Raw genomic sequence first — 27,361 nt, forward strand, 5'->3', positions numbered from 1 at the left:
TTGCAGGCTTGGTTCGAATTGGTTGGGACCAATTTCATAACTCCCACTAGTTTCACCCGTACCCACTATGCCCATCAACGCTAAAGCTTTCAAAGCAGCTAGAGGCAGCTAGAGGCAGCTAAAGGCAGCTAAAGGCAGCTAAAGGTATCTTAGTCTTACCCACTTATCAGCCGCGACGTCATCATCATTCGCCAATTCGTCAACATCCCGCCCGCCGAACACATGTCAACCCGCTTTCCAAAACTTCTTGACTGTCAAAAAAAAGGTCTTGTTAGGTACATAGTCATCCGAACCACTTATCTAATATGAGTCTAACCTTAGTACCTTTGCCTACTGTAGGTCTGTACCTACCTAACGGTCCTAACCTTAACTGACTACTACTATGTATCATACTAATATGAATGCATGTAGGTACCTGTAAGTAGGCAATCTACGAAGGTTGTGGCCAAAAGTTTAGACCAAGATATACCTCCGCCCCACAGTGCGCTACTCTTTTTTGGGCCTCTACCAATAATAGGTATACATTTAACGTCAAATCCCCCACAACCCTTAAAAATATAGCACCTTATAGCACACTTAAGCGCTATAATATGCTATAAACTTAAAGCCTTCAGTCCTAAACAACCTTAGATTATTATACAAATATTTACATTAATTTAATAAAGAAAAAAAATTACAGAAATTTCTATTATTAAATACACTAATTAAATAACGTAATAGCATATTTAATATTTATTAAATAAATTTATAAGGCTTTATAAGTAGGTAAGTATGTTGGCGATGATATTTCTTACAGTGGTAGAAAAGTGGAGGAACTGTGGGGCTGAGGTATATCTTGGTCTAAACTTTTGGCCACAACCTTCGTACCGCTGACCAACAATCGGTCCTATCACAGCACTGGACCACCGGTTACAGAAATACTTCCCTAGTAATCTTCTCAAGTGCTTGTCACTGTTGTCAGAAAGTTGGCAGATATCAATGTACACATCACTTTCAACACGCAGACCAGAGTCACCAGACAGCAAAGAAAGAAAAGAATCTCTGTTAGCGGGACCAATGTAACGTTTGGATAGCCCAAAGCTAACATCTACATACGTACACTCACTCTACTCTCTACACTCCACTATCTTTATCTTTTTTTTTTTTTTTTCACTTCCCAACCACGTAATAAATTATCGTCTAGCCTTGAACAAGTGAAGCCTTCACAGCTTGTCCTTCGTTTTCTCTTCCGCTTTTAAAATTCAAGCTTATAGAATCATTCGCTCGTTAATCAGGGAAACTCACTAGCCATCTAACGGTTAGCCAAACTAACCGTGGCTGTTTGCTTTCCTCTCTTAAAATAGATTCGGGACTCGGGAGGGTTCCTAATCCATCGTTGATGATCTGAACCACTTTTGCCTGTCTTGGTACCTTTTTTTGATCAGTATCCTGGTCGGTCGCGCGATACGAGAAGGAAACGTTGCTCACTTTTTGCTTGCCCAAAAACTTAACTCTTGACTTGATCCAATTGACCTTCTTTTCAAGAAAAACCATATTGAACTTCTCTCCACGGACCGGCTACCTAGAACCTAGTACCCAGTAACGAGTAACGAGTAGGAGTCCTCAGTCGAGGCCGAACTGCTATGGCACCTTCATTCCTCAACTTCAAGGAGCTCCGAAGACGCTCACAAGCGAGCTTCCGTACCAACCGATCCACCGATACGTCCAGCTATGACGATCACCACAGCCAGAACACAACTCCCACCAACGGCTCCATTACACCTCCTTCTTTAACAGCTCAGTCTGATTCAGCTCTCAACACCCAACCCAAAGACTTTCCGCCACCTCCTCCCATTCCCGGTAATAGGCCACCAACTCAACCCAATTCTAATCGATATAGTGTATCAGGCATGGCTGGATTAGGATCTCCTGTGCTTAACGGCAAATCTTCACTGCCAGTATCGCAATATGCTCCACGAATTACCAACTTTTCCGAAAACACTTGGGTATGGTGACTTTTTCTCTTTATATATGAGTTTTTGCAAACGGCGCGAGATTTGCTGGCGCATTGGTCAACGTGTATACCAACATATATAATAGTTGACTAAGTACTCTTATTTTGGCGGCTTGTGTATACTAATTACTTTTTAGGTCTCACAAAAGATTCTCCTTGTTAACGGGACGATTGGTGAACCAGGACTACATCCGGTAGATGGGAATGTTACAGTTTGCAGGGCAGACGATGGGTTTCCGCCTACATATTGGCCCGTCCATGAGTCGCAGTTCAAGGCCTTGGTATATCTCATGCCCGGAGCAAACAGACTACGATTCGACTTTTCAAGTCCGAAACTTGCCAACAGTGGCTCTTCGAACCCAATTCACTCGACCTATATCACTGTACACATGGTCCCTCCTATGAACGCACCGCCGGTGCAACTCGCCATCTTGCTCGCTAAGGACTCTCCTGGCACTTTCGATGCAGTCCCTTCGCGGGTGGAGAGGGAAGGAAACGGGCTTGAAACCGCCATCCGTAAATTTCGCATGTCCGCTTATCTTTGGCAGGCCTTCACTGCTGAGCAGATGTGGAGAAACAAGCTTGGACGACGTGTATTCAGATTTGAAGAAGAATGGACCACTGGAACCTGTAATTACCGGGACCGGGAGATGGGCACCATGCGATCAGAAGCGCGAATCCATGTCATTCGATCGGACAAGACATTGGCAGAGATCAGAGATCTCGATATTGCGCAGCAATATCCCAATGCGACAAAGAAGGGTGACCTCTATGGTATTGCTGCCGATGCTCTCAATAAATATTTCAAGCCACTCCCAGGACAAACACAATACGTTTCGGTCTTGCTGCTAGACGCGCATTGGGATACTGCTTCCAAGACGATTCTGGGCCACGCGGCTCTGGGGGGTAATTCTGGCGACTTGCATATGGCCATTTGCGGATCCCATTGTCTACAAAGTTATCCTACGAGCTTTGAGGAGGTGGTACCAGCGTTCACCGATTGCACGCCTACTGATACCAATTTTGTTGCTAATGATTGCAACGAGGCTGGTAGTTCTTGGGAAGCTGCCAATATTGGTATTGGCGCCCACCTCCACGAAACTGGACATCTCCTTGGATGCCCACATCAGGAAAGCGGAGTGATGCTCAGAGATTATGTCAAGTTGAATCGTTCCTTCGTGGCTCAAGAGGCCTATTCTACTCGAACAAAATCGAAAGGAGGGCCAGTTTCCCAAGCTGACGAATGTACCTGGCATCGACTAGACTGTCTACGGTTCCGGAGCCATCCCTGCTTTAGGTTACCTAACGATCCGATCCTGAACTCCGACGCGAGTATTCACGCTTGGCCGGTTGAAAATGGACATGTTCAGATAACGGCGGCCACGGGGGTTTCGTTCATAGAGATTTATGCTGAGGGGGATGACGTCTGTCACACGTGGATTGAGTACTCGACCGAGAACAATTCTGTGCAGCGTAATCTAACTCTCACGGAACAAGAGCTACGAGATCGATTGCCAGAAAACAAACGACGATCAAAGCTCAGGGTTTGCATCAAATCTCGTGGCGGTGGAAATCTGGAAGTTAACGACTTCCACAACCTATGTTCGAAGGCGTCTTCTTTGAAGCTATCATTCGGCAAGTCAGCCTTTAGGAGCGAGAAGCTCGGTTTCTCGCAGATGGAAGGAAGTCAGCCGCAAGAGTTTGTGTTCACGAGCGCCAAGGAAAAGACTCGAGTTTTATCTCGGATTGTATTCTACCATGGCTTTGCCTTGGATGGACTAGAGTTTTTCTACGACGATAATTCGAGTCAGCTATTCGGAAAGCGAGGAGGTAAACCTGGTGGTGATAGTTTTGAAATGGGTAAGTGATTGCCAATTGTCCGTTTGGAGAACATATCTAACTTTTTTGTTTGCTAGACATTCGCCGTGGCGAGTATATTACGGGTTTCTTTGTACGAGCAGGCCTATGGATCGACGGCATCCAAGTCCTTACAAGTCTCGGAAGAAAGTCTCCCATCTATGGAAATGCAACGGGTGGTTCTGCGTAAGTCTTTCTTGCCCCTTGGCTAACTCCTGTTGTAAACTACTAACAAGAACTTCACAGTCACACACTCCTACCACCGCCCGGTTACACAGTCTGCGGTGTATCTGGTTCGTGCGCAGCCTGGGTCGACGGTTTCTCCGTAATTATCACTCGATAAAGGGTCAAGTCTATTGATGCCTAGATTATCAAGCATATTCATCACATTCTCAAGGGGGGGCTGGAGGGATTCTCGCATCTGCATATTCACTGCTACAGCATCACAACATATCCCAGGATACAACCGGATTCTAATGTTTTTGATATCTTTTGTCTTTCTCCCTTCAGTTTGCTTCTAGCATACATAATTATTACCTCATAGCATGCATGTGTATTGGACCATTTGAGTGTCCAGGGAAAGGAACAGGGTTGATTCTGCGAGGCATAGCAAAGATGGACAGGCTTGTCCAGTTATCATATCATTCTCATACATACAGGTACACGGGCTTATTGTGTCAAGGACGACGGATACATATTTCCCAGTCGAGGTACACGAATGAGACAGAGGAAAGAGAAAATACACACAGAGACGGGGGAGAGAAAGAGGCAGGGAGAGAGGCGTAGGAGACGTTGTCTCCCAAAGTAATATTCATGTTTGTTTTTGGTATCGACTTTCATCGGTTAGTCGAATCAAGTACAGAGACGGGAACGAAGATGGGAACGAAGACGGCAGAGCCGGTGTTGCTGCCCGAATTAAATCAGTGTACATAGGTAGTCAGTCAGCAGCATCCCAGGGATTTAATGGTCTGCGGAAGAGACAGCCATACGGAGAGTTTGGTCTTGCTTGGTCGTGTTGTAATGTGAATGGTTGACGATGGATGGCTGTGTTATGGGTAGGTGCTACATATCATATGTATTCGTATACTAGGTAACATATTAGGTATGTGTAGCACCAGGTAGATTGTAGGATGTAGATATATTGAGTATCTACATGTGTAGTATCACGATAAGGAATGACATAATAGTACTAGGTAAATATTAATTAGATGCATAGTTACAGCTTGTAAATCTTGAGTTACGTAGGTGTATTATGTAATTATGTAAGTACCTCGGTACCTACTATGTAATCGGCAATGAGCATTCATTGATTGAAGGAAACATCGAAGCTACCAAGGTTCTCCCCGCGCTTATCCCAAGCCAGCCTAGCGGGCGCTGAACGTGTCCAAATGACGGCATCAATGATGCTGCGCCTATCGACAAGCTCCAACAAAAATAGTCGCCGCCTTTTTTCCTTGGTTGAATTGCCAAGACTTTTTCACAACCTACTTTGTACAATATATCCATATACTTATCGTCACTACTCTCAACAGTCGCTACCGCTTCTAACTACCTGGTCGAAAGGACACTTACATCCATATTATATTTCACCCAGCTTTTTATTATTGCGCACTTTTTTAGTTCCTGCTCATACGTGACATAAACGTGTTCTATTACCAAAAAGGAGATCTCGAGTCAAGACCAAAAAACAATTAAGCATATTACCTATTACTTGCCGTTCCGAAAGATTCGGTGAACGAAGGGACTTGTACACCGCGAGAGAAGCTTGTCTACCAACGAACAGAAAAGAAGAAAAGGATAGCAAGCGATATCTAATAAATCACGTCGGTATTAGGTTTTCTGGTTGCGGATAAGAGAATAATTAAAAAAAAAAAAACGAAACAATCGATCGGACTTGCGAACCCGAGTCATAGTCATACAGCGAAAATAGGAAAGGAAGCGAAGAAAAACCGACAAACAGAACAGTTATGTCGAAACGAACGAGCGGTGCGAGCAATGGCGCCGCAGCCAAGGCGAGTGTTGCGCAAGAACCTTGTACGTTTGTTTGTCTATCTCGACGATAATCCCCGAGAGCGAACATGTTCGGCCACTCTATGAAGCGGGAAGAAATGTCTACTTTCAAGAATAAGGATTTGCTAACGATGGGCCTATTTTGCCGTTTGTAGCTTATAACAAGCAGAAGGACCTTCTCTCCTCCTCTACCGGCCACTTCTCCCTCCTGAAAGCTCTACACATGGCCGATTATATCACGGAACTGAACGGTACTTTTTCCCCTTCTGCCCCTGCCTCTCTATTCTTTCGCATCCGGGGTTTTTTTAAAAAAAAAAAAAAAGTTGGAGGAGTTCTAAGGCTAGACTGCTAACGAGTTGGGGGATTTAGGCTTCTGCGGCATCATGTCCGTGTTCTCGTCCCTGCGATACTGCCTTGGCGACCCCGCCGAAAAGAACACCCTCTACATCGCCCTCGCATTCCTGCCCTTCGGATTGTTCTTCGACTTCATGGATGGCCGGGTCGCGCGGTGGCGGAAGAAGAGCAGCATGATGGGTCAGGAGTTGGATTCGCTGGCTGACTTGGTACGTTGTTGCTCGCCCTCGCCCTTACCTTGCCTTGCGCTTCATCATGCGTACCTACGCAGGTTTTAAAATGCTTTTTTTTTTTTTTACTATACTAACGCCACCCTTGTGAATACTTATAGATCTCCTTCGGCCTCGCCCCCGCCTGCGTAGCCTTCAGCATCGGCATGCGCACAACCCTCGACCACATCCTCCTCGCCGTCTTCGTGCTCTGCGGGCTCACGCGCCTCGCGCGCTTCAACGTCACCGCCAACAGCGGAGACATCCCCAAGGACGCCAGCGGCAAGGCCAGCTACTTCGAGGGCACCCCCATCCCCACCACCCTCGGCCTCGACGCCATGATGGCCTACTGGGTCTCCCAGGGCTGGGTCCTCGACCAGATCCCCGGCGGCGTATGGTTCGCGGGCTCTGCGCTCGAGGTGCATCCTGTGGTGGCGCTGTTCGTGGTTCACGGCTGCTTGATGTGCAGTAAGACGCTGCATGTCCCGAAGCCTTAGTGTCACGGTTTTCTGTGAAGCCTCTGGGGATACGGTTCTTTTCTACAGGAGACGGGAGAAGACCAGATCCTTGCTCTTTCTTGTTTCTTTTTTTTTTTCTCTCTCTCTAATAGATTTTCTCAAAATCTACTTTTAAGGGGTGGGGGGTTAACTAATTCTCTAACCTACTCTTACATAAGGTCCATACCTTTAAAGAGTTACCGGGGAAAGAAAATACCTAGTAAACAACTGGGTCCAACCAAAAAAAAAAACGCCGAGAAGATAATGATGATGGTTGCTTGGTATGGTAGGAGAGTAAGGGGTAAAAGGGCACGGGAGTAAGAAGGGGGGGGTGGTAGGGTGTTGGGGTGTTGGGGTGTCGCATACAACAAACAGCCAACAAAAAGTACACATCGAATTGGTAGTAGGTAGGTAGGTAGGTAGGTAGGTAGGCTACCTACATATAGAGAATGGCAATACTCAGGTAATAGCCCAAGATCATTAATGCGTGTTGTCTTTTTACTTATTCACTTGCTTTTTTTTTTTTGTGTTCGCTGGGTAGGTAGGTAGGTAGGTTAGGTAGGTGGGTGATTGGGATCGTGGGGGTTAGGAGTGATGTGGTGCTGTAGGTGACTTAACCTTTTTTATAAAAGATAGAGACAACTAGCGCACTCGATATATACTGCCAGCACAAGTAAATACGTACGACACTTCTGTTACCAAGTACGTAAACTTCTCGTAAAGCCGAGTTCTGCATTGGTCGCGACATTAAATACAGTATGTACCTAGGGAGGTAGGATCGCAGGCCCTTCCCTCCTTCTCCTTCTCCTTCTCCGTGGCCAAATTATGTACCTAGATTACCTAGTAGGTTAACTAGCAAGCAAGCAAGCAGCCACTTAACAATAGAAGGTAGGCGGTAGACGGGTTGCTCATAGCCATGCCCAGAACAAACGCACTCTTCGTGCTACACGATATGAGACCCTAGGGATAAATATCCCCCGAGGCCAATACACGACCATCGTTTTCTCAGCCTCTCCAGTTTTCCCTTCTTCCACTTGTACGTCACGATATGAGACCCCGGGGTATATAGGTAATCCCCAGAGGCCTATACATTAAAATCGTTTCCTCGCCTTCTTCAGCGTTCCCTTTCTTCCATAAGGGGGTGGGAGTGACACAGGCGGAAAATGGTGATGAGTAAGCCGCGTGTTCACATATGATCTGACGCCAGGGTATAGTCCCTATCCATGCCTCGTTCGTGTGTAGGCAGTACCTATAGGCGGTACTGATATCGACTTCAGTGCAAGAGCAAGATTTACTCAATGATCTTCATCACATACTCTCTCTGTCATCACTCTCTTCATCTTTCTCTCTCTTCTCAGACTCAAATCATGCCACGTTGCAAACATAGTAAACCCACTGGTTCATATACCATCGCGCAACACAGGATAGCAGTGTGCTGCGATATCGCGACATGGTTAGTCAGGCGACTTAGTCCATATCTCGGATCATCTGTCGCAGCATACCCTTCTCAGCAAGTACGCGCGCCCATCGATGAACGGCAGGGGTGAAGTCCCGCTGCCGACCTCTAATAACGTCCACAGCCAGGTTAGCTTTGTCCAGACCATTCGCATGCTGGGTAATGAGGAACAATCGACGGTTCTCCAACTCACTCGCCAGCTTTCTTGCAGCGTGGGCATCGAAGTCTTCGCGCATAACCTGCTTTAGAAAATCGGGCGGAGGATGGAGAGCATTGATGGCTGCTCGGGTTAGATTATATTCGGCTAATTGCGCATCGGACACATCCTTCAGGGGATCCGGAACACCCCATGTTGGGATCATGTGTCCGGCTTCGTGGAGGTAGCGGCCGCAGGCGTAGTTGGTTCCCAGCTCGCTGGAAAGTGCCTTTAGGGGAGACTGGCAAACAGCCAGGAGATTGTACTGTTCTGACATTTTTGCCATGCGATTCAAGATAATAGGACAGGCAGTCTCTAACCACGAGTTTGGTGTAATGGGCCCTATTATAACATAGTTAGAAATAGATTCTTCCCACCGGGTAGGTTTTGTTTAAAGAAACGGGAAGAAATACCAAGACAAAGAGGCTTCTTATACATTCCGTCGAGTTCCCATAGTTGACCGCTGACTGGCACGAATGCGATGTAGTGAAAGTTCAGGTCGGCGGTCACCTTCTTCACTGTGGTGCGTGACGGCTTCTGTGCCTTCTTCTGCTTCTTCTTCTTCTTCTTTGCTAGTGACTCTTCTCGCTTGTTATCAAGGCTAAGATCTTCTGCTAAAAGATCGACTCGTCTAATATTTTCAGTTAGCAACTTGGCCCTTTACAATGGAACACGACATCGTATAACTGTTACCTACCTGGCGACCGAGTTGTGGGTGGAACGGATGGCGTCGTTCGTTTCAAGAAAATGACCGCGATGAGGTGGCAATAAGTCCTTGGTCGAGTCCTTGAATTCCTGAAGTTGGTCACCAAGACTAACACCCTGGGCGTTCATGACAATGTTCATGAGCGCAAAGGTTGCGCAGGCATTCGAGACAGTCTTAAGCCTGGTTAGTGGAATATATATCCTCATATGTAACGAAGATTGCATACCTGGTTGGCAAACCAAAGGTGATCTGGACAGTCTTGGCGATTATACTCGTCTTCATCATCGTCGCTGCCTTCATACTCAAATAAGAAGATTAAGCCATGTATTGGCTGCCTATTTAGTACTTAAGGTCAGCAAATGTATATCAGTTACATCACAGATCAACAACATACGGAAGGATGTCAAGATAGTCCGAGTCCAACTGGAGGACTTCATCAACCGTGAAATCTTTGGCCCCGAGCTGTAAAAGCATGGACTCGAAGAAGGCCTAGAGTACAAGTTAGCCAAATTGAGTGGCTGTTTGTATTTTCTTAACTGATTGACTCACCGGCTCCGATTCAAGCTCGACCCAGCCATCGTACTCCCGGCACTCGTCCGGCTCTATTTGGCCAAGCGTCTCTTCAATAAGAGAATTGACATCATCGGAGACTATGTTTCGCGCGGCAGCAGCAGCAGCAGCCGCCTTACGCTTCGGGCGTTCGTGTGGGACAGAAGCGTCTGAGGCCTTCTCTTTCTTCTTGGGAGGCTCCTTCTTGACTCTTCCAGACCGACGTACGGGAACAGCCTCTACGTCTCCTGGGGTTGGAGATCTCGGGATATCCCAGATAGAGTCGGGTACCGTTGCCATTGGTACGTGAGGTCAGACTCGCGTCTAGGTTAAGAAGTAGTGAAGTAATGACACAACAGTGGAAAATGAATGGCACGATAGGCCAAAGACTGTCACGATGAATTACAATAATAAGTTATTCGGGTTTCCGTTTCAGGAAAAATGAAGGAAGGAGGAATATAGGAAGGTCTGGGATGGGTAATGGTGTAAGTTACGGGTTGGTGGCGGCTAGTAGTTGAGTATTTGGTAGGTAGGTAGGTAAGAAGGTGTCTGTGTTTGTGTGTAAAGAAATGTCAGGAAAGGTAAAGGGAACTGCCAGAGATGGGGATTTTAGATATGTGGGACATAAAATGCAGACCAAGGGCTTGACAGTGAATCTGATATCTGCCTGGAAGCCCTGTATCTTCATGTACTGGCTAAGAGAGAGTGATATCTCTCGAGAGACGATGATGGGGCACTGTATGAGAGACCCTAGAAGGCTGGAAGGGGGAGGAGGGCTGTTTGGCCTGGGTCATATAGAACAAATATGCCAGCAAAAGTGGCAAATCGACTCATCGGGCGTGGAGGCATCCATGCTGCTAGGTACCGTTAACTACGACCTTCGATGCTCTGTTCTTATTTCCTTGGTGAATTATTGTTTGGTATGGAAGCTTAGTAGATACAAAGGTAGCATAGCGGGAGGTAAGAAACAAGTAGCAGTTAAACACACCTCTATGAGTACATGCTCAGGACATTGCACAGTTAACGACTTGCCCTTTCTCCTTTACGTAGCCCAAAGTCGAAAAGTTCTGTATAAAATCTTGTACGAAGTTATTCAACTAAAGAGAGTCTCATGGATTCTACAGCTCTGGTCCAAGCTGGAGGTTACTGTTCGTAAGTGAGTATATCTACCCGGGAGATTTTGACTGGGTGACGATAAAGCTCTCTAGCTGTCTTGAAATGGCTTTGTGTGATGAAAGGTGATATAGTACTAGTTAGAAAGATAAACATTACTTGCTTTAAAGAGATAAGTAGTAGATTCAATGTTATTTCCTTTATATTTTGAGATAATATGTGTATTATTAAGACTTTTATATGTATTGGTTTTATATGAAGTCAGTTTACGCTAAGTTACTGGTTTTAACTCTTTAAAGATTCTAGATATGAAAAGTTAGTTACATGATTTACCGCCTATACATAGTTATGTATATGCAGGGAGCTTCAATGCTTTAAGGCTGGGATATCCATGAATGTACTGTAACTGGAAGCTCAAATACCCCACCTACATCTTGAAGTAAAACGGCAAAACCACCCAGCTAACCTAGTAGCTTGCCCAGGTAGTACTATGTACGCTAGTAGTAAAGCTACTAACTAGGTACCTAATGAGTAACTTGACAGCCGTTTGCAGCTGCTTAAGACAGCGCAGAGCTTTTTACCTTTCAAAAAATTAAGAATTTAGAACTTTTTGACGCGCCGCGTCGAGATGTTGCATTTGTTATTTTATATTTCATCACATCACATCTCCCAAAAACTTCCGTAAGGCCTACAACATTTTGGCCAGGTATTTGCAATTTTTTTTTGTCCAGGTTTCTCAACAATTTTTGTTCACCTAGCCACAACTTTTTAAAAATTGTTTACCTCTCTACTTGGTACCCAGGTAACTTACATACATACATACCTGTCTACCAGCTAAGTAGGTGGGTACCTATATATATGTAGGTTAGTTGGCCAGAGTCGCCAGACACATTAATTGACCTGCGACACCTGAACCTGAACCTCAACTTGAACTTCTTGATCAACTCATCCACCAATCCCTCTACTCCAGCTTTCTAATCCGTTTTCACCCATACGGAATGCCATGAATCCTGGAACGCCGAGAGTAGGTGCTGGCGGTTTCCCGCAAACGCCAGCCGCTAGAGCTCAAAATCAGCGTCAAGCACAAGATGCCAGACCTCGAAATCCTCTACCAGCAGCTCCCGAGAACCAACCTGGTACCAACTCAGCCAGCGCACCCGTCATACCTCTTACACTTATCGACGCTCCCACTCAACGTTTCTACGCCTGCGCTTTCTATGTAGCCTTGTTGGGATGGCGCTTTTATGACTGGATACAGATGCTGGAGGACAATGGCGGCTCCTTCTACTTCTTTTGTAAATGGATCCTTTTCGACCTTGTCTTCTTCTTCTCTCTGCCCTCCTTACGCATACCATGGCTGGAGCTTTCTGCGCCGACTGTATCCACCATTTATTTCGCCCACTTGATCTTCAACTGGCTCCTCATGTTCAATATTCCCGTGCCTTGGCACTCGTGGCTTCTGGGTCTCGCCAAAGTCTTCTACGACAAGGAGCTCGCTATATCTGAACATAATGTCAAGGTCTCTAGCATCTTGCATAATTCGTCTCTCATCATGGGCAAGCAGATTATTAATATTCTGCCCGAAGGGTAAGGCTTCATAAAACTCGGAGTAATGTCCACCTTTTCTAACACATCTTTTTCTAGCTCCGCCCTCCTAAATCCCGAAAAGCACCCTTACTGCCTTGGCCAAGGACAGACTATAGCGAGCGTCCCAATCTACTTCAATGCCACCGTCCCTATCGAGGTTGAACTCTTACGCTTTGACTTGGACACTGATTCTCAGGAGGTTGTGAAGCTCGGCCGGAGAGATATAAGGGAAATTGGCAAGCAATCTGCACGATCTGTCGAAGATGGGTCCCTAGGTATCTATCGATACGATGTGTCCTTGAAGAAGCCAGGCGTTTATCAACTACACAAAGTACTCGACGAGTACAAGCTTGAGGTTCAAAGGATCACGGAGCCTACTTATATTGTTCCTTGCCCTAGAGCTCTGGTTCGCGCAGCACAATCGGCGACCAAATGTATAGGCGATCTTTCTAATTTATCTCTGGACGTATATGGGACACCGCCAATGAAGATCGTCTATAGCCGGACCATTAACGGCAAAGATCATAGCTTCCATTTCCAGAGCCTGCAGCCCGATGGTTTCTCCTCTCCCCTGCTTGGCACCCAACGATCTATGATTGCTCCCCCAGGAGAGGAAGACTACAGTTGGGCTCGATCCCAAAAAGTGGAGGTGGGCCTAAACGAATCCATGAATGCCGCCGGTGAGTGGCAATACTCCATCGACGAAGTTCATGATGTCTTTGGCAATGTGATTCAGTACCCCCAGCCTGAAGAGCCCGATGCGAAGCCCAAACCCAAAAACCTGTATCAAAACTTCGTCGTGAGAGAACGTCCTAGAGCTGCCATAGTGGGGTGTGATTCTCGCAACCCTCTCAAGGTTGCCAAGGGGAAGTCGACGAAACTTCCCGTTAAGATCGGGCGTCCAGGTCGAACCCCAGAGAGCGTCTCGCATACACTAACTTGGCATTTCTCTCCGATCGATACTCTCACCAAAAGTGGTGACCATGGCGATGTTGTCGAGGTTGGCACCTTCACCGCCAAGAATGTAGACGACCAACCTACCATCACTGCGCCAGGCCTATACACCCTCAAATCCGTGTCATGTGACTCCTGCGAGGGAGAGATCGAGGAACCTTCCTCTTGTCTGCTGCTGAATCCTCTTGAGCCGACTTTGACCTTCCAGGCCGAGGAGATCCCAGATAAGTGCGCTGGCAATTCTATCGGACTTCGGGTGAACTTGGACATGATCGGAACACCTCCTTTCAGAATCCTCTATACTGTTAGTAGCGATACTGAGACGAACAGGAGGGAGACAGTGGAAGTCAAAGGCCTTCGTCAACAAATTGACTTGTTGCCAAGGAATGCTGGGTTCTACCAATACCAATTTAGGATACTCGAAGACGCTATTTATAGGGTTGCCCTACCATTGAACGAGGATTACTACCTAGAGCAGAAGGTGAAGCCCCCCGCGACAGCGTACTTCAAGCAGGGACCTCGCACAATCAATGCTTGTCTAGATCAGCCAATTGTACTGGACGTGAATCTTCTCGGAGATGGTCCTTTTACGTTGGAATGGGAATTGGTTCACGAAGGAAAGCGGAAGGCTGAGAAGGCGACCAACATCACCACCGATACTCACACTATTGTAACACCCCCGTTGTCTACTGGTGGCGAGTACATTCTAGCTCTGAAGAGTATTCAAGACAAGACTGGATGTCGTATATTCCTAAAGGAAGAAACAAAGATCTCAGTACGACGACAACGACCCAAGGCTGCTTTCGGTCTCATCGAGGGTAAGAGGACAGCAACCGTTGTCGAGGCCGCTCGAGTTAGCCTTCCCCTGAAACTTTCTGGTGATGGGCCATGGAGAGTGGGATACCGCAACTTGAATATAAGCTCCGATAGATATGTTCGTGTCGCTCGTTCGACCAACGACTTCATCGAGGCAAGAGAGCGGGGAACCTACGAGATCTTGGACGTGACGGATGATCAGTGCCCTGGTACAGTTCACGCGCAAGCTAGTACTTTCGAAGTCAAGTGGTACCCTCGCCCAGAGCTATCATTCACGCAAAGCGACGCCATTCGACCCGGAGACAAAGAGCACAAGTTTGTCAAGCAAGATGTTTGCGAGGGTGACGTTGACGGATTTGAAGTTGCCCTTAAAGGTAAGTTGGCTCTTATTTTATTTTCATCTTTTTTCTTTTTGAATTGAAGCCGGTTCGATGCTAACAAAACCTCAGGTTCACCTCCATATCACGTCGAATACGAAGTGAAGCACAAGCCGAAGTCAGGTTCGGGCTCAGTAGCGCGAAAGGAGTTCGATGCCGCCCTAGGCAAAGCAGCTATTCCACTGGACACCTCCAAGGCTGGATTGTTTACATATAGTTTCTCTAGTCTGTCAGACAATCTCTACAACGACAAACGACGATCTGAGCCTCTGACGCTTGAACAAACGGTTCACCCCAAACCATCCGCTTCCTTTATGAAACCTGGCCAGACGTTCAAAATGTGCATGTCAGAAGAAGACCAGAGGGAATCGATTCCTATCAAGCTGGAGGGCAAAGCACCGTTTTATATCGAGGTGGAAATCAAGCACCACACTGGGAACCTGCCGGAGGTGTTCAGAATCCCCAACATCCAGTCCAACACTTTTGGCATACAGATCCCGAGACAGTATCTCAAGCTCGGTGGCCAACAGATCCGGATTCGCAAAGTACGTGACGATCGTGGCTGCCAGCTGAAGACCGAGAGTGGTGGTGGTGTGGTTCATATTCAGCTCTATGAGGCTCCCTCCATCTACCCTCTCGAGCAGCGGACGGATTACTGTGTCGGTGAACGGATCGCGTACACTCTGTCGGGCACACCGCCTTTTGAAGTACATTATGACTTTGCCGGGAAACAAATGAAGGCCAAATCTCAAACCACTAGCTTCCGCCGTATCGCCGAGTCCGCTGGTGACTTTACCATCAACAGCATCAGTGACAAGGCGAGTGAATGTCGCGCCGCCGTCAACCTAGCCAAGACGATCCACCCGATGCCGAGTGTTCGGATCAGCAAGGGGCGTATCATCCAAGTCGACATTCACGAAGGCAGCGAAGTGGAGATCCTATTCGAGTTTTGGGGTACGCCGCCCTTTGAGTTCACCTACACGCGTAGCACCAACGCTCGCAAGGGGCAACGGAGCCAAATACTAGAGACTCGTCACGATATCAGTTACGAGCACAGCAAGGTGATTACGGCAAGCTTAGAAGGTACATATGAGGTGGTGGCCATCAAGGATCAACACTGTGCCTTTTCGACATTGGATTCCGCGAATAAAGACAATGGGCAAAAGTCGATCAAGTATTGATAGGATAGGAACTTAGCTATCTACCTACTAAGTAGGCAAGGGGGCGGTGAATGGAGGAGTGATGGGGTGACAAGAGGCAAAGATTTGGACATGGGCACATGCGCGCGGAACGGAAGGGACTGCGAGGCGCGGGTGATGATGCATGTCATGTCATGTTTGCGGAGTAATGTGTGTAAAAATGGCCGAGGGAGACGTCGGGCATTGCATGAGCATCGGCGTTTCGGTAGGGTAAGGTAGGGTAGGCAGATAATTCAGTCTTGGTGGAGGATTGCTACGGCAATTCAATGCGAAATCTTTGTTCTGTTTTAAATACGAGTCTACTACCAGCTTGCTTCGTGATCGGATAGGTATCCTTCACCGTATCTTTTACGATTTGCCATAGCTAAGACGGGGCCAATGGCTGGCTCTGATTAAAGGAGAGTTGGTGGTGGCACGAGAGAGGCTTGATTTCCCCCACGGGTATTTAATATGAGCTGAGGACTCTTAGTAAGAGTCCTCAGCTAGGTACATATAACTAGTTAGCATATAGAAGCGTTCGTCATCCTTTGCGGATCGGGTCGGATAATATGTAGAGGTGGCGTAGGTAATCTTCACTGATGCCGATCTGATGAAGATATTTCCTAGGCACCTAGCCTAGGCTGATCGCTAGGATCTGCTCAGGGGTTTTGTTCCTTTTAGTAAGGAACTAAGGGTTGATGAGATCTGATATGATGGACTTTTTACTTTTTTATTATTCCCAGGTACCTGGTCTTTTCTTCTTGCCGCCCGTCTTTTGTTTTATAGATATTACTAGTAGTAGTAGACTTAGGTATGCAGGACATCGCTTAGAATTAGGAAGACTAGAGTTTAGTGTATGCATGTAAGGTATGCATGTAAGGTATGCATGTAAGGTATGCATGTAAGGTATGCATGTAAGGTATGTATGTATCTTGAGATATATCTCCGGAGGACGAACTACTACTACTGGTAGTAAAGACCAGTAGTAAAGAGGTTGGATGTTTGGATGGATCCTTCAAAGTTTAAATCCGTTAGCTACAACTTAAAATCTGGGGCCGTTGGAGTACATATGTAGCATTCAATGTTGTTAGTAGCATTAACTAGTAGCATTAACTAGTAGCATTCCAACTTCCAAGTCACTATGGGACCCTTACTTCAATGTTGCATACTACATACATGTACTTACCCTAATCAAGTATCATGTCCACATCCTCCATCCTTTTCTCCTTTCCTCAACCGCTGTATCTATGATATATCACTTCGTTTCGTTGTGCAATGCTACTTATCATATGATGGCAACGAAAACAGGATGGCGAGAGATGTGTGGCTTTTCACTAATCACGGACTGCCAGGACTTCGATCCGCCAATCATGCCCAATGGATCCCGTACCAATACCCTGGATTGAACGGATCCTACAAATAGACGATGTAATAGTAAATGCCGTCAAACATAACACAACTTGGTATTTGCTTCTACAAGTCCAGGGCACAGACATTTCTGAAACGGCGACAGCGGGAATTGCGAGACCCCAACATGCCCCTGTTCCCCTTGTCCATGTCCAATGGGCAGTATCCATCGATGCAACCCGGAGTGGTACCCTGCTGTTACGGAACAAACATCTAGACATACCAAGCCTTACCGGCTCCTGTATCCGATCAAGCTTTCATCTCCCCATTCCCTTCTATTCATGGCTTGGCCGCTATGGTGTATATATACACACTGCGTCTAGACGATCTAGGGATGTCGATCTTCAATACTGTCTGTTGCTTACCTATATAACTCGTCAATGTACAGTATTATCAACTTTAGGCATTCTTATCTAACCTCTCCTATCTACGCATTCTCCTCACCTCCCAACATCGTGTCTATAAGTCAAGAGCCTCTCAGAGTCGGTGCTGGGATCTTGTCAGACTACACTGGAATAGTTCTATGAGACCACTGAGCAACGTTGCAGTCGAAATTATAGGTGGAAGAGGGCATCAACAAATTCTCCAAGCATGGTATACTGTGGAAAGCCCTCCAAGGGCTGTCAGATGTGCCGGACGAGGAGGATCAAGGTACGCTGACCATCTTGGGTTACCTACAACCCACGACCATTTCCACAGACTAGCCGACGCTTACTCTCGGTTTATAGTGCGATGAGACGAAGCCTACATGTAACCAGTGTGCCAAATCGCGTAGGAAATGTCCCGGGTATAGGGATGAGTTCGACCTGGTCTTCCGCAACGAAACACAGGCAACTGAACGGAGAGCCCGGAAAGCCAGTAAGAAGCCACACACGAATAGTCCAGCAAGATCGGGTAAAGATTCTTTGGTATCTCCAATGATAATCCAGGACAATATCGGATCACTCCTGGGGCAGTCCATCATCCCCACGTTGAGTGTATCTGTGGAACATCAAGCTAGCTGCCGCTTCGTCTCCAACTTTATCCTAGAACCCCGAGACGGAAGCGCTCGAGGGTTCATGGACTTTGTCATCCCTCTCTTACGGCAGGAGCCCCAAGGCCACTTACGTTACGCATTCAATGCGTGCTCCATAGCGTTCCTGAATAACCGGGGAGGCGTGGGAGGTAGATTTTCGGACAGGGCGTTGCATGAGTACACCAAGGCGCTCAATGGGACCAATGCCGCGCTTAGGAACCCCGAGACGCAGTTGGCGGACTCGACACTGGCTGCGGTCTTGTTGCTAGGTCTGTTCGAGGTACGTTAGGTCATTCTTAGAGCATTCTTACCACCCAGGTAGACGATATGCTTGCTAATATAGCTCTGTGCAGAGTATCACGGCAAAGCAAATCGGCATGTTGAATTGGGGCTCGCATACCGAAGGCGCCATACAGCTCGTCAAAGCTCGAGGGAAGAAGCAGTTAAAGACCAAAGTTGGGCTGTCGCTATTTTCCGCTGTCCGGACCCAAATGGTTTGTTTGTTTTGTTGCTTGTCACTTCTACTTCCTCCTCCTCCTCCTCCTTGGCATCTTTTAGGTGCCTAGTACCTATCTATTCACCTACCTCTATACACCAAACGTTATTATTAACATAACCCCTAGATCATCCATAGCCTCACATCCGGCACTGCCCCAACAATGGGTACAAAATGGTGGATCGACGATGCGGTCCGTGATAGCACGGCAGGTAAATGTCATCGTCTCATGATGAAGACGGGCGTGTTGCGTGCCGAGATCGCACAACTAATGAATAGTAACATTGCGCATTACCAGCACACTCGCTCACCTCCATCGTCTCCCCTCGACGCAATGCGTGACATGATTCGGCGCGTGCAAGCAGTTGATGACGAGGTTGTGGGCTGGATGCGCGACGTGCCACCGGAGTGGCGCTACCGCACAGTAGCCTGGGTGTCGGCCGCGGCCTGCGGGGATGACCTCGGGAATGCGGAGGCGTTCCCGGGCCGCGTGGACATGTACCACGACTTCTATATCTCGAGCGTGTGGAACACGGCGCGCACGGCACGTCTCATACTCGCGAGCCTCATTGTCCGCTGCGCCGCCTGGTCTTGCCGTCCCGTCGACTACCGTACCACCCCCGAGTACGCCGCCGCCGCTCGTACCTGCGTCGATATTATTACTGATGTCATCGCTTCCGTGCCGTACCACCTCGGCTGGCACCTGGGCGGCGGCAGGCGACGACGAGAGCAGGTGCGGGAGGCGGTGGGGGATTTCTACGGCGACGGGCATGAAGAAAGGGGGGAGGGAGAAGAAGGCAGTCACGTGAAGGCGCTCGCGGGATACTTCCTCACTTGGCCGCTGATCTGCCTCATCAGCCAGGACTATACGACGGATGCGCAGCGCGCGTGGATCCACGGGCGCCTGAGGTTCATCGGCGACGAGCTTGGCGTCAAGTACGCACACATCCTCCGTCGGCTGCAGATCCGCATGCCCTCCATGTTCATCCGGAGGGACAGTTTCATGGCGAGGCCGTATCTGCACCCGCCTCCGCCCCCGTGTCCGTTACCCGGCCTCACGAAGGAGGATTACCTGCAGCTAGTGCATGGGAGAAGGGCGGGTACTGGGTTTGGACCTGGACTTGGAGCTGGACTTGGGCAGGGAGGAGGAATAGGGGGGATGCCATCGTCGCTGCCCCCGGGTGCGGTGGTGTCAGGGGCGTACTTGGGACAGGGCGGCAATAGCAGTAGCACTACTACGTATAACGACAATACCCACGATCAGAACAGTACCAATACCGGTGGCGGCGACAGCGGCGACCCCCTGAGACACGTCGAAGCCATGCAGAAAGAGCGCTTCGAGAAGACGCGCGCGGAACTGCTGGCTAGAGCTGCGGGGGGCACGAATGCGGGAGAAGGGCAGCGGTGGGTTGCGGAACGGTGGCTTGTGGTTTGATCACGAAGCTCTCGATCCTTACGAATTTCTGTATTTTATATCCTTTGCAAGGAACAGCGGATCTAAAAAGAGGGAGGGGAAAAGTTTGATGAGGTTATGTCTATTACTTACTTGGTATAAGGTGTTTATGTGTCGTCTATAGCTTGAGGTGTATAAGTGTGTAAATGTGTATAAATAAGATATATTATATGGAATATCAACGACATTTAAACTTGCATGAAGACATGAAGACATGAAGACATGAATATAATATCTTTTTCTATGCCTGGGTGGTTTTGGCGGTTTTGCCACCCCTCCCCCTTTTTGGACAGACATGACAACTCCGACACCATAAACTACCTACATAATGGGGGCTTGGCTTGGAGCCACGCGTACTACTTTCCAAGTTATTTGCGTATGCATGTGCTCCTCGATTTGGATATGCAGAGTTTAGAGGCTTAGAGGTACATACATACAGGCATACATATGAGACATACATATAGATAGGTATGAGGCGCTTCGTTGTGGGTGGGTGTAACATGACTCGCGTCGGCTGAGATGGGCTCGTTGGATTGATCATGATCATGATCATGATGGAAGATAATAGATGGACGGACAGACAGACACACAAACAGAGAGAGAGAGAGAGATAGACTGGTCGAAATCTGTATTTTGATACACTGCCGACTTTTCCCCTCTCACACCCTCACTCACCTTCGTCGTCTAGCGACGAGACAGACAGGCAGGCAAGGGGAGGTAGGCAGCTAGTATCTAGCACATACAGTACATATAAACCACATCTGCTTTGCCTTCGTGGTAAATGTTGTCGCGCGGCTTACAAAATCCCGATGCGACAACGTTATGATGATCGACAACGTAAAAAAAATTAAAAAAATTAAAGAAGCCGAAAGAAACAAAAACCCCGCATATAATCGTAAAAGTCCTGTCCCCTCCCATAAGCAGCTCCCCCGCCACCCCCGTCGGGAGGTTCGTGATAGTAATAAAAGCTGTATATTATCGAATAAAGCGATACCGTATCCCACGGTTCGTACAACAGTAGTTTGGCCTACGACCCGCGACCCAGGTTTCCCTTCTCCTTTCCTTTCCTTTTTTTTTTTTTTTTTCATTTCATTTCTCTATTTTCTCTTGACGGCAGGCGGATTATGGCTTCCCATGTTCCAGGCCTTGACGACCCAGCTCTGGGTGGCGTCGACGTACTTCTCCTGCTCGACGTGCTTGACGCCGACGCGGAGGCCGTCCTTGGTGAAGACGACGTTCTTCTTGGCCATGCGGGCCTCGGCGTTGTCGCGGATCTTGGTCGCGCTGAGGTAGATCTGGTACCCGACGAAGGCGACGCCGCCGAGGATGGCCAGGAGGATGAGGAGGGGCAGGAGCTGGCTGGGGTTTTGGGTTAGCGATTAAGATGAGATGGGGTGGGTAGGCGAGGCTGGTGGCATAGTGTTATAGTTCTACTTACGTAAAGGTAGAGGACTTGGCCTCGATGTGAGTAGCTTTTCGGACCATGTTTGGGTGTTTGTATGTGTTCTTAGTGTTAGGGGGTTGAGGGAAATAGAATGAATTATATGTAGCGACAATATATAGTAATTACAAGTAGAACGGATTGAAGTGAATGAAAGATAGGTTATCCTAGGTCAGAGTACAAAGGTATACCGAAGATATGTATAGGTAGTTGGCATGTAGATAGGATGTAGTAGTATGTAACTTCAAAGTTCAATGTCGAACTAACATCGAATACAGACAACACCGAGGTACATATGTCAGGGTACAATACATATGTCAGATCTAACGAAGATCTAGAACTAGAGAAGGTAAGAACAAGTCTGGAGGTTCATGATTGCATGTATGTATATAGGTAGTCACGCAGTCACTAACTAGTAGGTCACGTAAACGAAGAAGTCTCAGCCCAAAACGGTTTCAATTCAGGTTTTCTCTGGGGTCATCAGAGGAACATTGAAGGAAGGAGAGAGAGGCCTCATAATAACGTGCTTGCGCTTCGTAACAGAGAGGGAGGTAACAACGAACTAAAATTAGGCGGATACCACCTAGAGGCTAGGACGCTAAAATGAAGTACATACATCCTTATATTATACAATGTCGCACAAGGGAAATGTAGCCTGCCTAATTGAGAGGGCTGTTACCTTGATACAGCAGGATCGATATGGATGTTCGGCACGCAAAGACTCTATTATTGTATTGTACCCGTTCGACATGCGAGATGTCAGCACATACCATACATAGCAGTTTCCAGGAGATTGACAATGGAGGGGCCCTGACATGGATTAATCCCTCTGTACCAAACTTTGAGCTTTGAAGACTCCAACAGCACGACTCTTATCAGCCTATCTAAACTTGGTGCCTGATGAATGTACATACATACCTAGTACTGTAACCTAGATATGTAGTATGTATGTACATAGTTACATGTACGTACCTAGGTACAATACATACTATTACGAATATCTTCACGTGACTCTATCTACGTAGCTTGTCTAGCCTACAGGTAGCCCCGCCACAAAATAGAAGCTTGGGCCAAGCTAAAGTTATCAAACCCCCAGCCTTTTTTGCCTTTTGTCAACGCCTTACCCACCCTTCTTACGGTTGTCCACGAATCAACGGTGTCATCTAGCTCATGAAATTGACAAGTTGCTGAGTTTGGCTACATCGCAAGTTCAATCCCCAAGAACCAAGCAAGCAACCAAAAAGCCAACCAAAAAAATGACGATCTTATAAAACCACATCTCCTGTTGTTGTCTTTTTCTCTCTCTCTTTTTTTTTTATCCGTTTCCCCCAGACGCCGTTCAAAAGTGTAGGGCTTGAGCAAGTCTATCTGTTCTAATTGCTGGTTATCAAAACGTGGCCTTCGCTGAAAATCGCCCTTTTTAAAAAATCGTGGTCACAAGTCCGAGACTTGGTTCCTTAATTCACCAACAAGCTAGGCCCCGACTTTTAACTCGACTCGACTCGACTAGATTATCCCTCACACTCCGCATCACACAAACAATCAACATCTAAAACATAAGCGGAAGGAAAGCGGAAATAGAATAAGACAGTTCAGGCTAGATTCAGGACAGCAATACTGACCAATTGCGCCCAAGATGGCTGCCCCCAACGATGGCTATGGCCAATACCCTCCACAGCAGTACGACCAGGAGGCGCCATACACTGATCCGCAAGCTGCTGCTGGGTACGAAGGACAGCCCTCACCTCCCCCCCAAGGCGCCGCACACCACGATGCTGGGAAGAAGAAGAAGAGGGGTTATGCTACCCAGGCATTCGAATTTGGAAGCGGCGCGAACGCTGGCGCTACAGCACCACCTCCCGGTGGTATGCCCCCAGCTTTTGGAGCTCCAGGTCAGGCCCCTCAACCCTCTCCGGGCTACCCAGCATATCCCGGCCAGGACTTTCAGCAGCCCGGATATGGTTCTCCTGCTCCCGCTGCTCCCTCGCCTTATGGCGCTCCCCAGCCTGGCATGCCCGCCCAGCCAGGAGTAGTCGGTTACCAAGCTCCTGATGCTTACTACCCATCCGGACCAGGACCTCTGTCTCCGGGGGTTGCTGGCATAACTCAGGGAATGGCCGGTATGAACGTGGGACCGAGTCCGCAACCTGGAGCTCAGCAAGCTCCGCATCAGGCCCGAGTCGCTCTAAACCAGCTCTATCCTACCGATTTATTAAATCAGCCCTTCAACGTCTCAGAACTTGACTTGCCTCCTCCTCCTTGCATCCTCCCGCCAAATGTGAGTCTTGCTGGGGCTGTCTGTCTTATGTATTGGACACCGTGGGCTAACTCCTCGTAATAGGCTAGTGTTACGCAGTCCCCCGATGCAAACTGCTCTCCCAAGTATATTCGATCTACGATGAATGCAGTACCCACCACCCATTCGCTGTTGAAGAAGTCCAAGTTGCCATTCGCGCTCATCATCCAACCGTATGCCGCACTTCATGATATCGACGACAACGTACCAGTCGTCCAAGATCAAGTTATAGCCAGGTGCCGAAGATGTCGGACATATATCAACCCTTTCGTCATCTTTCTTGATCAAGGCCATAGGTGGAGGTGTAATATGTGCAATCTCACCAATGACGTACCGCAAGCCTTTGATTGGGATGCTGCTGCCCAGAAGAGCGTCAATCGTTGGGACAGGCATGAACTGAACCACGCCGTCGTCGAGTTTGTGGCTCCCCAGGAGTATATGGTGCGCCCTCCGCAGCCACTCGTCTATTTGTTCTTGTTCGATGTCAGTTACGCTGCCGTTTCTACCGGCCTTCTCGCTACGAGTGCGAGGACCATTCTAGACAGTCTTAATAGGATACCTAATGCGGATAGGCGCACTCGATTGGGATTTATTGCCGTCGATTCGAGCTTGCACTACTTCTCCATCCCTAAGGACGATGATGAGAATGCCGAGACGAGCATGTTGGTTGTGAGCGATCTAGACGAGCCGTTCTTACCGGTTCCACAGGACCTTTTGGTTCATCTTACCGAAAGTCGCAGTAGCATAGAGAATTTCTTGACCAAGCTTCCGGACATGTTCCAGAACAACCAAAGCAACGGCTCGTGCATGGGTTCAGCTCTTAGAGCCGGCCACAAACTGATCTCGCCGTTGGGTGGTAAGCTCGTGGTGATCAGTTCTTCGTTGCCAAACTTGGGAGTGGGCAAGTTGGAAATGCGGGAAGATAAGAAACTTTTAGGCACGTCTAAAGAAGGCAGCCTTCTACAAACTGCCAACAGTTTCTACAAATCATTCGCTGTCGAGTGCTCCAAGAACCAAGTATCGATCGACATGTTCCTCTTCTCCTCGCAATACCAAGATGTGGCTTCCCAGAGCAACCTACCTCGATACACTGGTGGCCAGACTTGGCACTACCCGGGATGGAATGCTGGCCGCGCCGAAGACGCGGTAAAGTTTGCATCGGAATTCAGCGATTACCTATCCTCAGAGATTGGTCTTGAGGCAGTGCTGAGAGTACGAGCTACTACTGGTCTACGTATGAGTACCTTCTACGGCAACTTCTTCAACAGGTCCTCGGATCTTTGCGCTTTCCCGGCCTTCCCCCGCGACCAGTGTTACGTTGTTGAAGTGGCTATCGACGAGACTCTACAGAAGAACTACGTCTGTCTGCAAGCCGGTGTCTTGTACACTACGTGCAACGGTGAACGACGTATTCGTGTCATGACCCTCGCCATCCCTACCACCACCAACCTTGCGGATATATATGCGTCGGCGGATCAGTGCGCTATCACGACATACTTCACTCACAAGGCTGTCGAGAGGGCACTCAGTAATGGGCTGGATGCCGCACGCGACGCTCTTCAGAGCAAGCTTGTCGAGCTACTCCAAACCTTCAAGAAGGAGCTCGGAGGCGGAAGCATGGGAGGTGGTGGAATGCAGTTCCCTGCCAATTTGCGTGGCCTTCCTGTGCTATTCTTGGGTTTGATCAAGCATGTTGGTCTCCGAAAATCGGCACAGATCCCGTCCGATCTCAGATCCGCAGCTCTGTGTCTGCTTTCTACGTTACCTCTGCCGCTTCTAATGCAGTATATCTACCCTCGGTTATACTCGCTGCATGACATGCCCGACAACTCTGGAGTCCCCGACCCAGACACAAGCCAGATTATCCTCCCGCCTCCGTTGAATTTATCATCCGAACGATTCCTCTCATACGGCTTGTATCTTATTGACGACGGCCAGACGCAATTTTTGTGGGTAGGAAGGGATGCAGTACCGCAGCTGCTGGTGGACGTGTTTGGTGTAGCAGATCGCACGCAGTTACGTGTAGGCAAGGGCACTATTGCAGAGCTAGACAATGATTTCAATGAACGAGTACGGGCGGTGATCCAGAAGAGCCGGGACCACCTGTCACGTGGAGTGGGTAGCATCGTAGTGCCGCATTTATACATTGTGCGGGAAGATGGCGAGCCTAGCCTCAAGCTCTGGGCCCAGACACTGCTGGTGGAAGACCGGGCCGACCAAGGGATGAGCTTCGGTCAGTGGATGGGCACGCTGAGAGAAAAGGTGAGTTGAGATGCTGTTATGTCCTATATCGTTTTCTAGTCGGTTCATACTTATTTGCCTTTGTAGGTTGTTCAGTAATGAAGGAATGAAGGAGCTAGATTTACTTCTATCACTCGGGTGAAAGTGATACTTGTATAGAAGACGGATAGATGCTTGCGACACCCAAACACAAAAAGCAATGAAGTAAAATGAAGCAACGCGAACGATTCCCCAAACCGAATTGGAATTTCAACATGTTATCCAGTACCTAGCACCTAGCATCTTGTAAGTAGGCCAACACCAATAAAGCCACATGAGGCTATCTTTACGGGTTGGCGGGTCGATAGATGTCGGTCTTCAGGACTGTTTCACACGGCCGAATTTAGTCTAGAGGCGACCCGTATATCGGTAGCGGGTTGTTCACACCATACATGCCCTGCCAAGTAGAGTTCGACCAGCAAATGACAAACCAAGTTGGATGAACACCCAAGAGATCTTGACATGTTAGTGATTTACGATGGTGATGTGCATGATTTGCATGTCCTTGTAACGTTCGGCAACTGCATCATCTCACGGGTTCTCAACCTACCGAGGCAAGTATAGAATATCGAGGCTGTAATATCCATTAACAATAAGGCGCCTTCACCACTTGACGGGCTCATCAGATGAAGTTGGTATGCACAACAAAGAGTAGGCAGGATTCAAGTACGTATAACATTTAGCATATGTATGTATGTATGTCATACCCATGACATCTCGGTTCCCAAAGGCGTTCGTTCGCTCGCCAAGAAGGCCAGTCGGGGATTCCAACGCCCGTTTCCGGGGATCTGGCTATTGGACGCCCGCGGCGGATCCATAGGTTACATGTGATCCTGAATTGTAGTACAGGTACATAGTAAGCGCCCCCGGTTCCTTCAGCAGAGGTCGCCGAGTCTCTATTAGAGATGTGGTTTTTTAATTTTAGAGTCGTTGTTGGAAAGTTGGAATACCTAAATATGTACTTGGTAGGTAGGCAGGCAAGCAAGCAAGCAGGCAACTTTGGCTCTAGTCCCATCTACTGGATACGACTATATGCGTGTGTGGCACGGGGGCGGAAAGGCAAAGATAGATATGTAGATACAACAACGAACAATGAGCGAAGATTGGACAATGGACGTGTG

The 27,361-nt window shown here is 48.0% G+C and overlaps 7 protein-coding genes across 7 annotated transcripts; 5 read left to right on the forward strand and 2 right to left on the reverse strand.

The window, feature by feature from the left end:
- The first annotated feature begins 1,342 nt into the window (after positions 1-1,342).
- GGS25DRAFT_73407 (putative peptidase family-domain-containing protein) lies at positions 1,343-4,296 on the forward strand. Its single transcript, XM_049265985.1, has 4 exons — positions 1,343-1,985; positions 2,131-3,853; positions 3,910-4,036; positions 4,097-4,296. Exons 1-4 carry the CDS (start codon positions 1,623-1,625, stop codon positions 4,191-4,193), a joined length of 2,310 nt encoding a protein of 769 aa, XP_049112006.1. The 5' UTR covers positions 1,343-1,622; the 3' UTR covers positions 4,194-4,296.
- Positions 4,297-5,334: 1,038 nt separating this feature from the next.
- On the forward strand, positions 5,335-7,352 carry GGS25DRAFT_509310 (CDP-diacylglycerol--serine O-phosphatidyltransferase). Its single transcript, XM_049262550.1, has 4 exons — positions 5,335-5,884; positions 6,016-6,111; positions 6,230-6,423; positions 6,546-7,352. The coding sequence occupies exons 1-4, from the start codon at positions 5,818-5,820 to the stop codon at positions 6,918-6,920; spliced, it is 732 nt and encodes a 243-aa protein (XP_049112007.1). The 5' UTR covers positions 5,335-5,817; the 3' UTR covers positions 6,921-7,352.
- A 325-nt stretch (positions 7,353-7,677) lies between these two features.
- On the reverse strand, positions 7,678-10,261 carry GGS25DRAFT_73467 (cysteine proteinase). The gene is made up of 6 exons (XM_049265986.1): positions 9,828-10,261; positions 9,673-9,767; positions 9,505-9,613; positions 9,270-9,451; positions 8,986-9,203; positions 7,678-8,914 (listed from the first exon to the last, which is right to left on the reverse strand). Exons 1-6 carry the CDS (start codon positions 10,125-10,127, stop codon positions 8,388-8,390), a joined length of 1,431 nt encoding a protein of 476 aa, XP_049112008.1. The 5' UTR covers positions 10,128-10,261; the 3' UTR covers positions 7,678-8,387.
- Positions 10,262-11,740: 1,479 nt separating this feature from the next.
- On the forward strand, positions 11,741-16,203 carry GGS25DRAFT_73534 (uncharacterized protein). The gene is made up of 3 exons (XM_049265987.1): positions 11,741-12,527; positions 12,585-14,671; positions 14,747-16,203. The coding sequence occupies exons 1-3, from the start codon at positions 11,944-11,946 to the stop codon at positions 15,853-15,855; spliced, it is 3,780 nt and encodes a 1,259-aa protein (XP_049112009.1). The 5' UTR covers positions 11,741-11,943; the 3' UTR covers positions 15,856-16,203.
- Positions 16,204-17,763: 1,560 nt separating this feature from the next.
- On the forward strand, positions 17,764-20,335 carry GGS25DRAFT_73544 (uncharacterized protein). Its single transcript, XM_049265988.1, has 4 exons — positions 17,764-17,910; positions 17,988-18,554; positions 18,628-18,768; positions 18,898-20,335. The coding sequence occupies exons 1-4, from the start codon at positions 17,851-17,853 to the stop codon at positions 20,203-20,205; spliced, it is 2,076 nt and encodes a 691-aa protein (XP_049112010.1). The 5' UTR covers positions 17,764-17,850; the 3' UTR covers positions 20,206-20,335.
- Positions 20,336-21,320: 985 nt separating this feature from the next.
- On the reverse strand, positions 21,321-21,708 carry GGS25DRAFT_525970 (uncharacterized protein; the record flags this gene model as incomplete). The annotated part of the gene is made up of 2 exons (XM_049264895.1): positions 21,321-21,582; positions 21,662-21,708. The coding sequence occupies 2 exons, from the start codon at positions 21,706-21,708 to the stop codon at positions 21,321-21,323; spliced, it is 309 nt and encodes a 102-aa protein (XP_049112011.1).
- Positions 21,709-22,764: 1,056 nt separating this feature from the next.
- GGS25DRAFT_509320 (uncharacterized protein) lies at positions 22,765-27,046 on the forward strand. The gene is made up of 4 exons (XM_049262551.1): positions 22,765-23,942; positions 24,006-26,222; positions 26,289-26,696; positions 26,791-27,046. The coding sequence occupies exons 1-3, from the start codon at positions 23,301-23,303 to the stop codon at positions 26,298-26,300; spliced, it is 2,871 nt and encodes a 956-aa protein (XP_049112012.1). The 5' UTR covers positions 22,765-23,300; the 3' UTR covers positions 26,301-26,696; positions 26,791-27,046.
- Positions 27,047-27,361: the final 315 nt, after the last annotated feature.

The sequence above is a fragment of the Hypoxylon fragiforme genome (assembly GCF_022984875.1).
Source record: "Hypoxylon fragiforme strain CBS 206.31 chromosome Unknown GGS25scaffold_10, whole genome shotgun sequence".
NCBI classification, from domain to species: Eukaryota; Fungi; Ascomycota; class Sordariomycetes; order Xylariales; family Hypoxylaceae; genus Hypoxylon; species Hypoxylon fragiforme.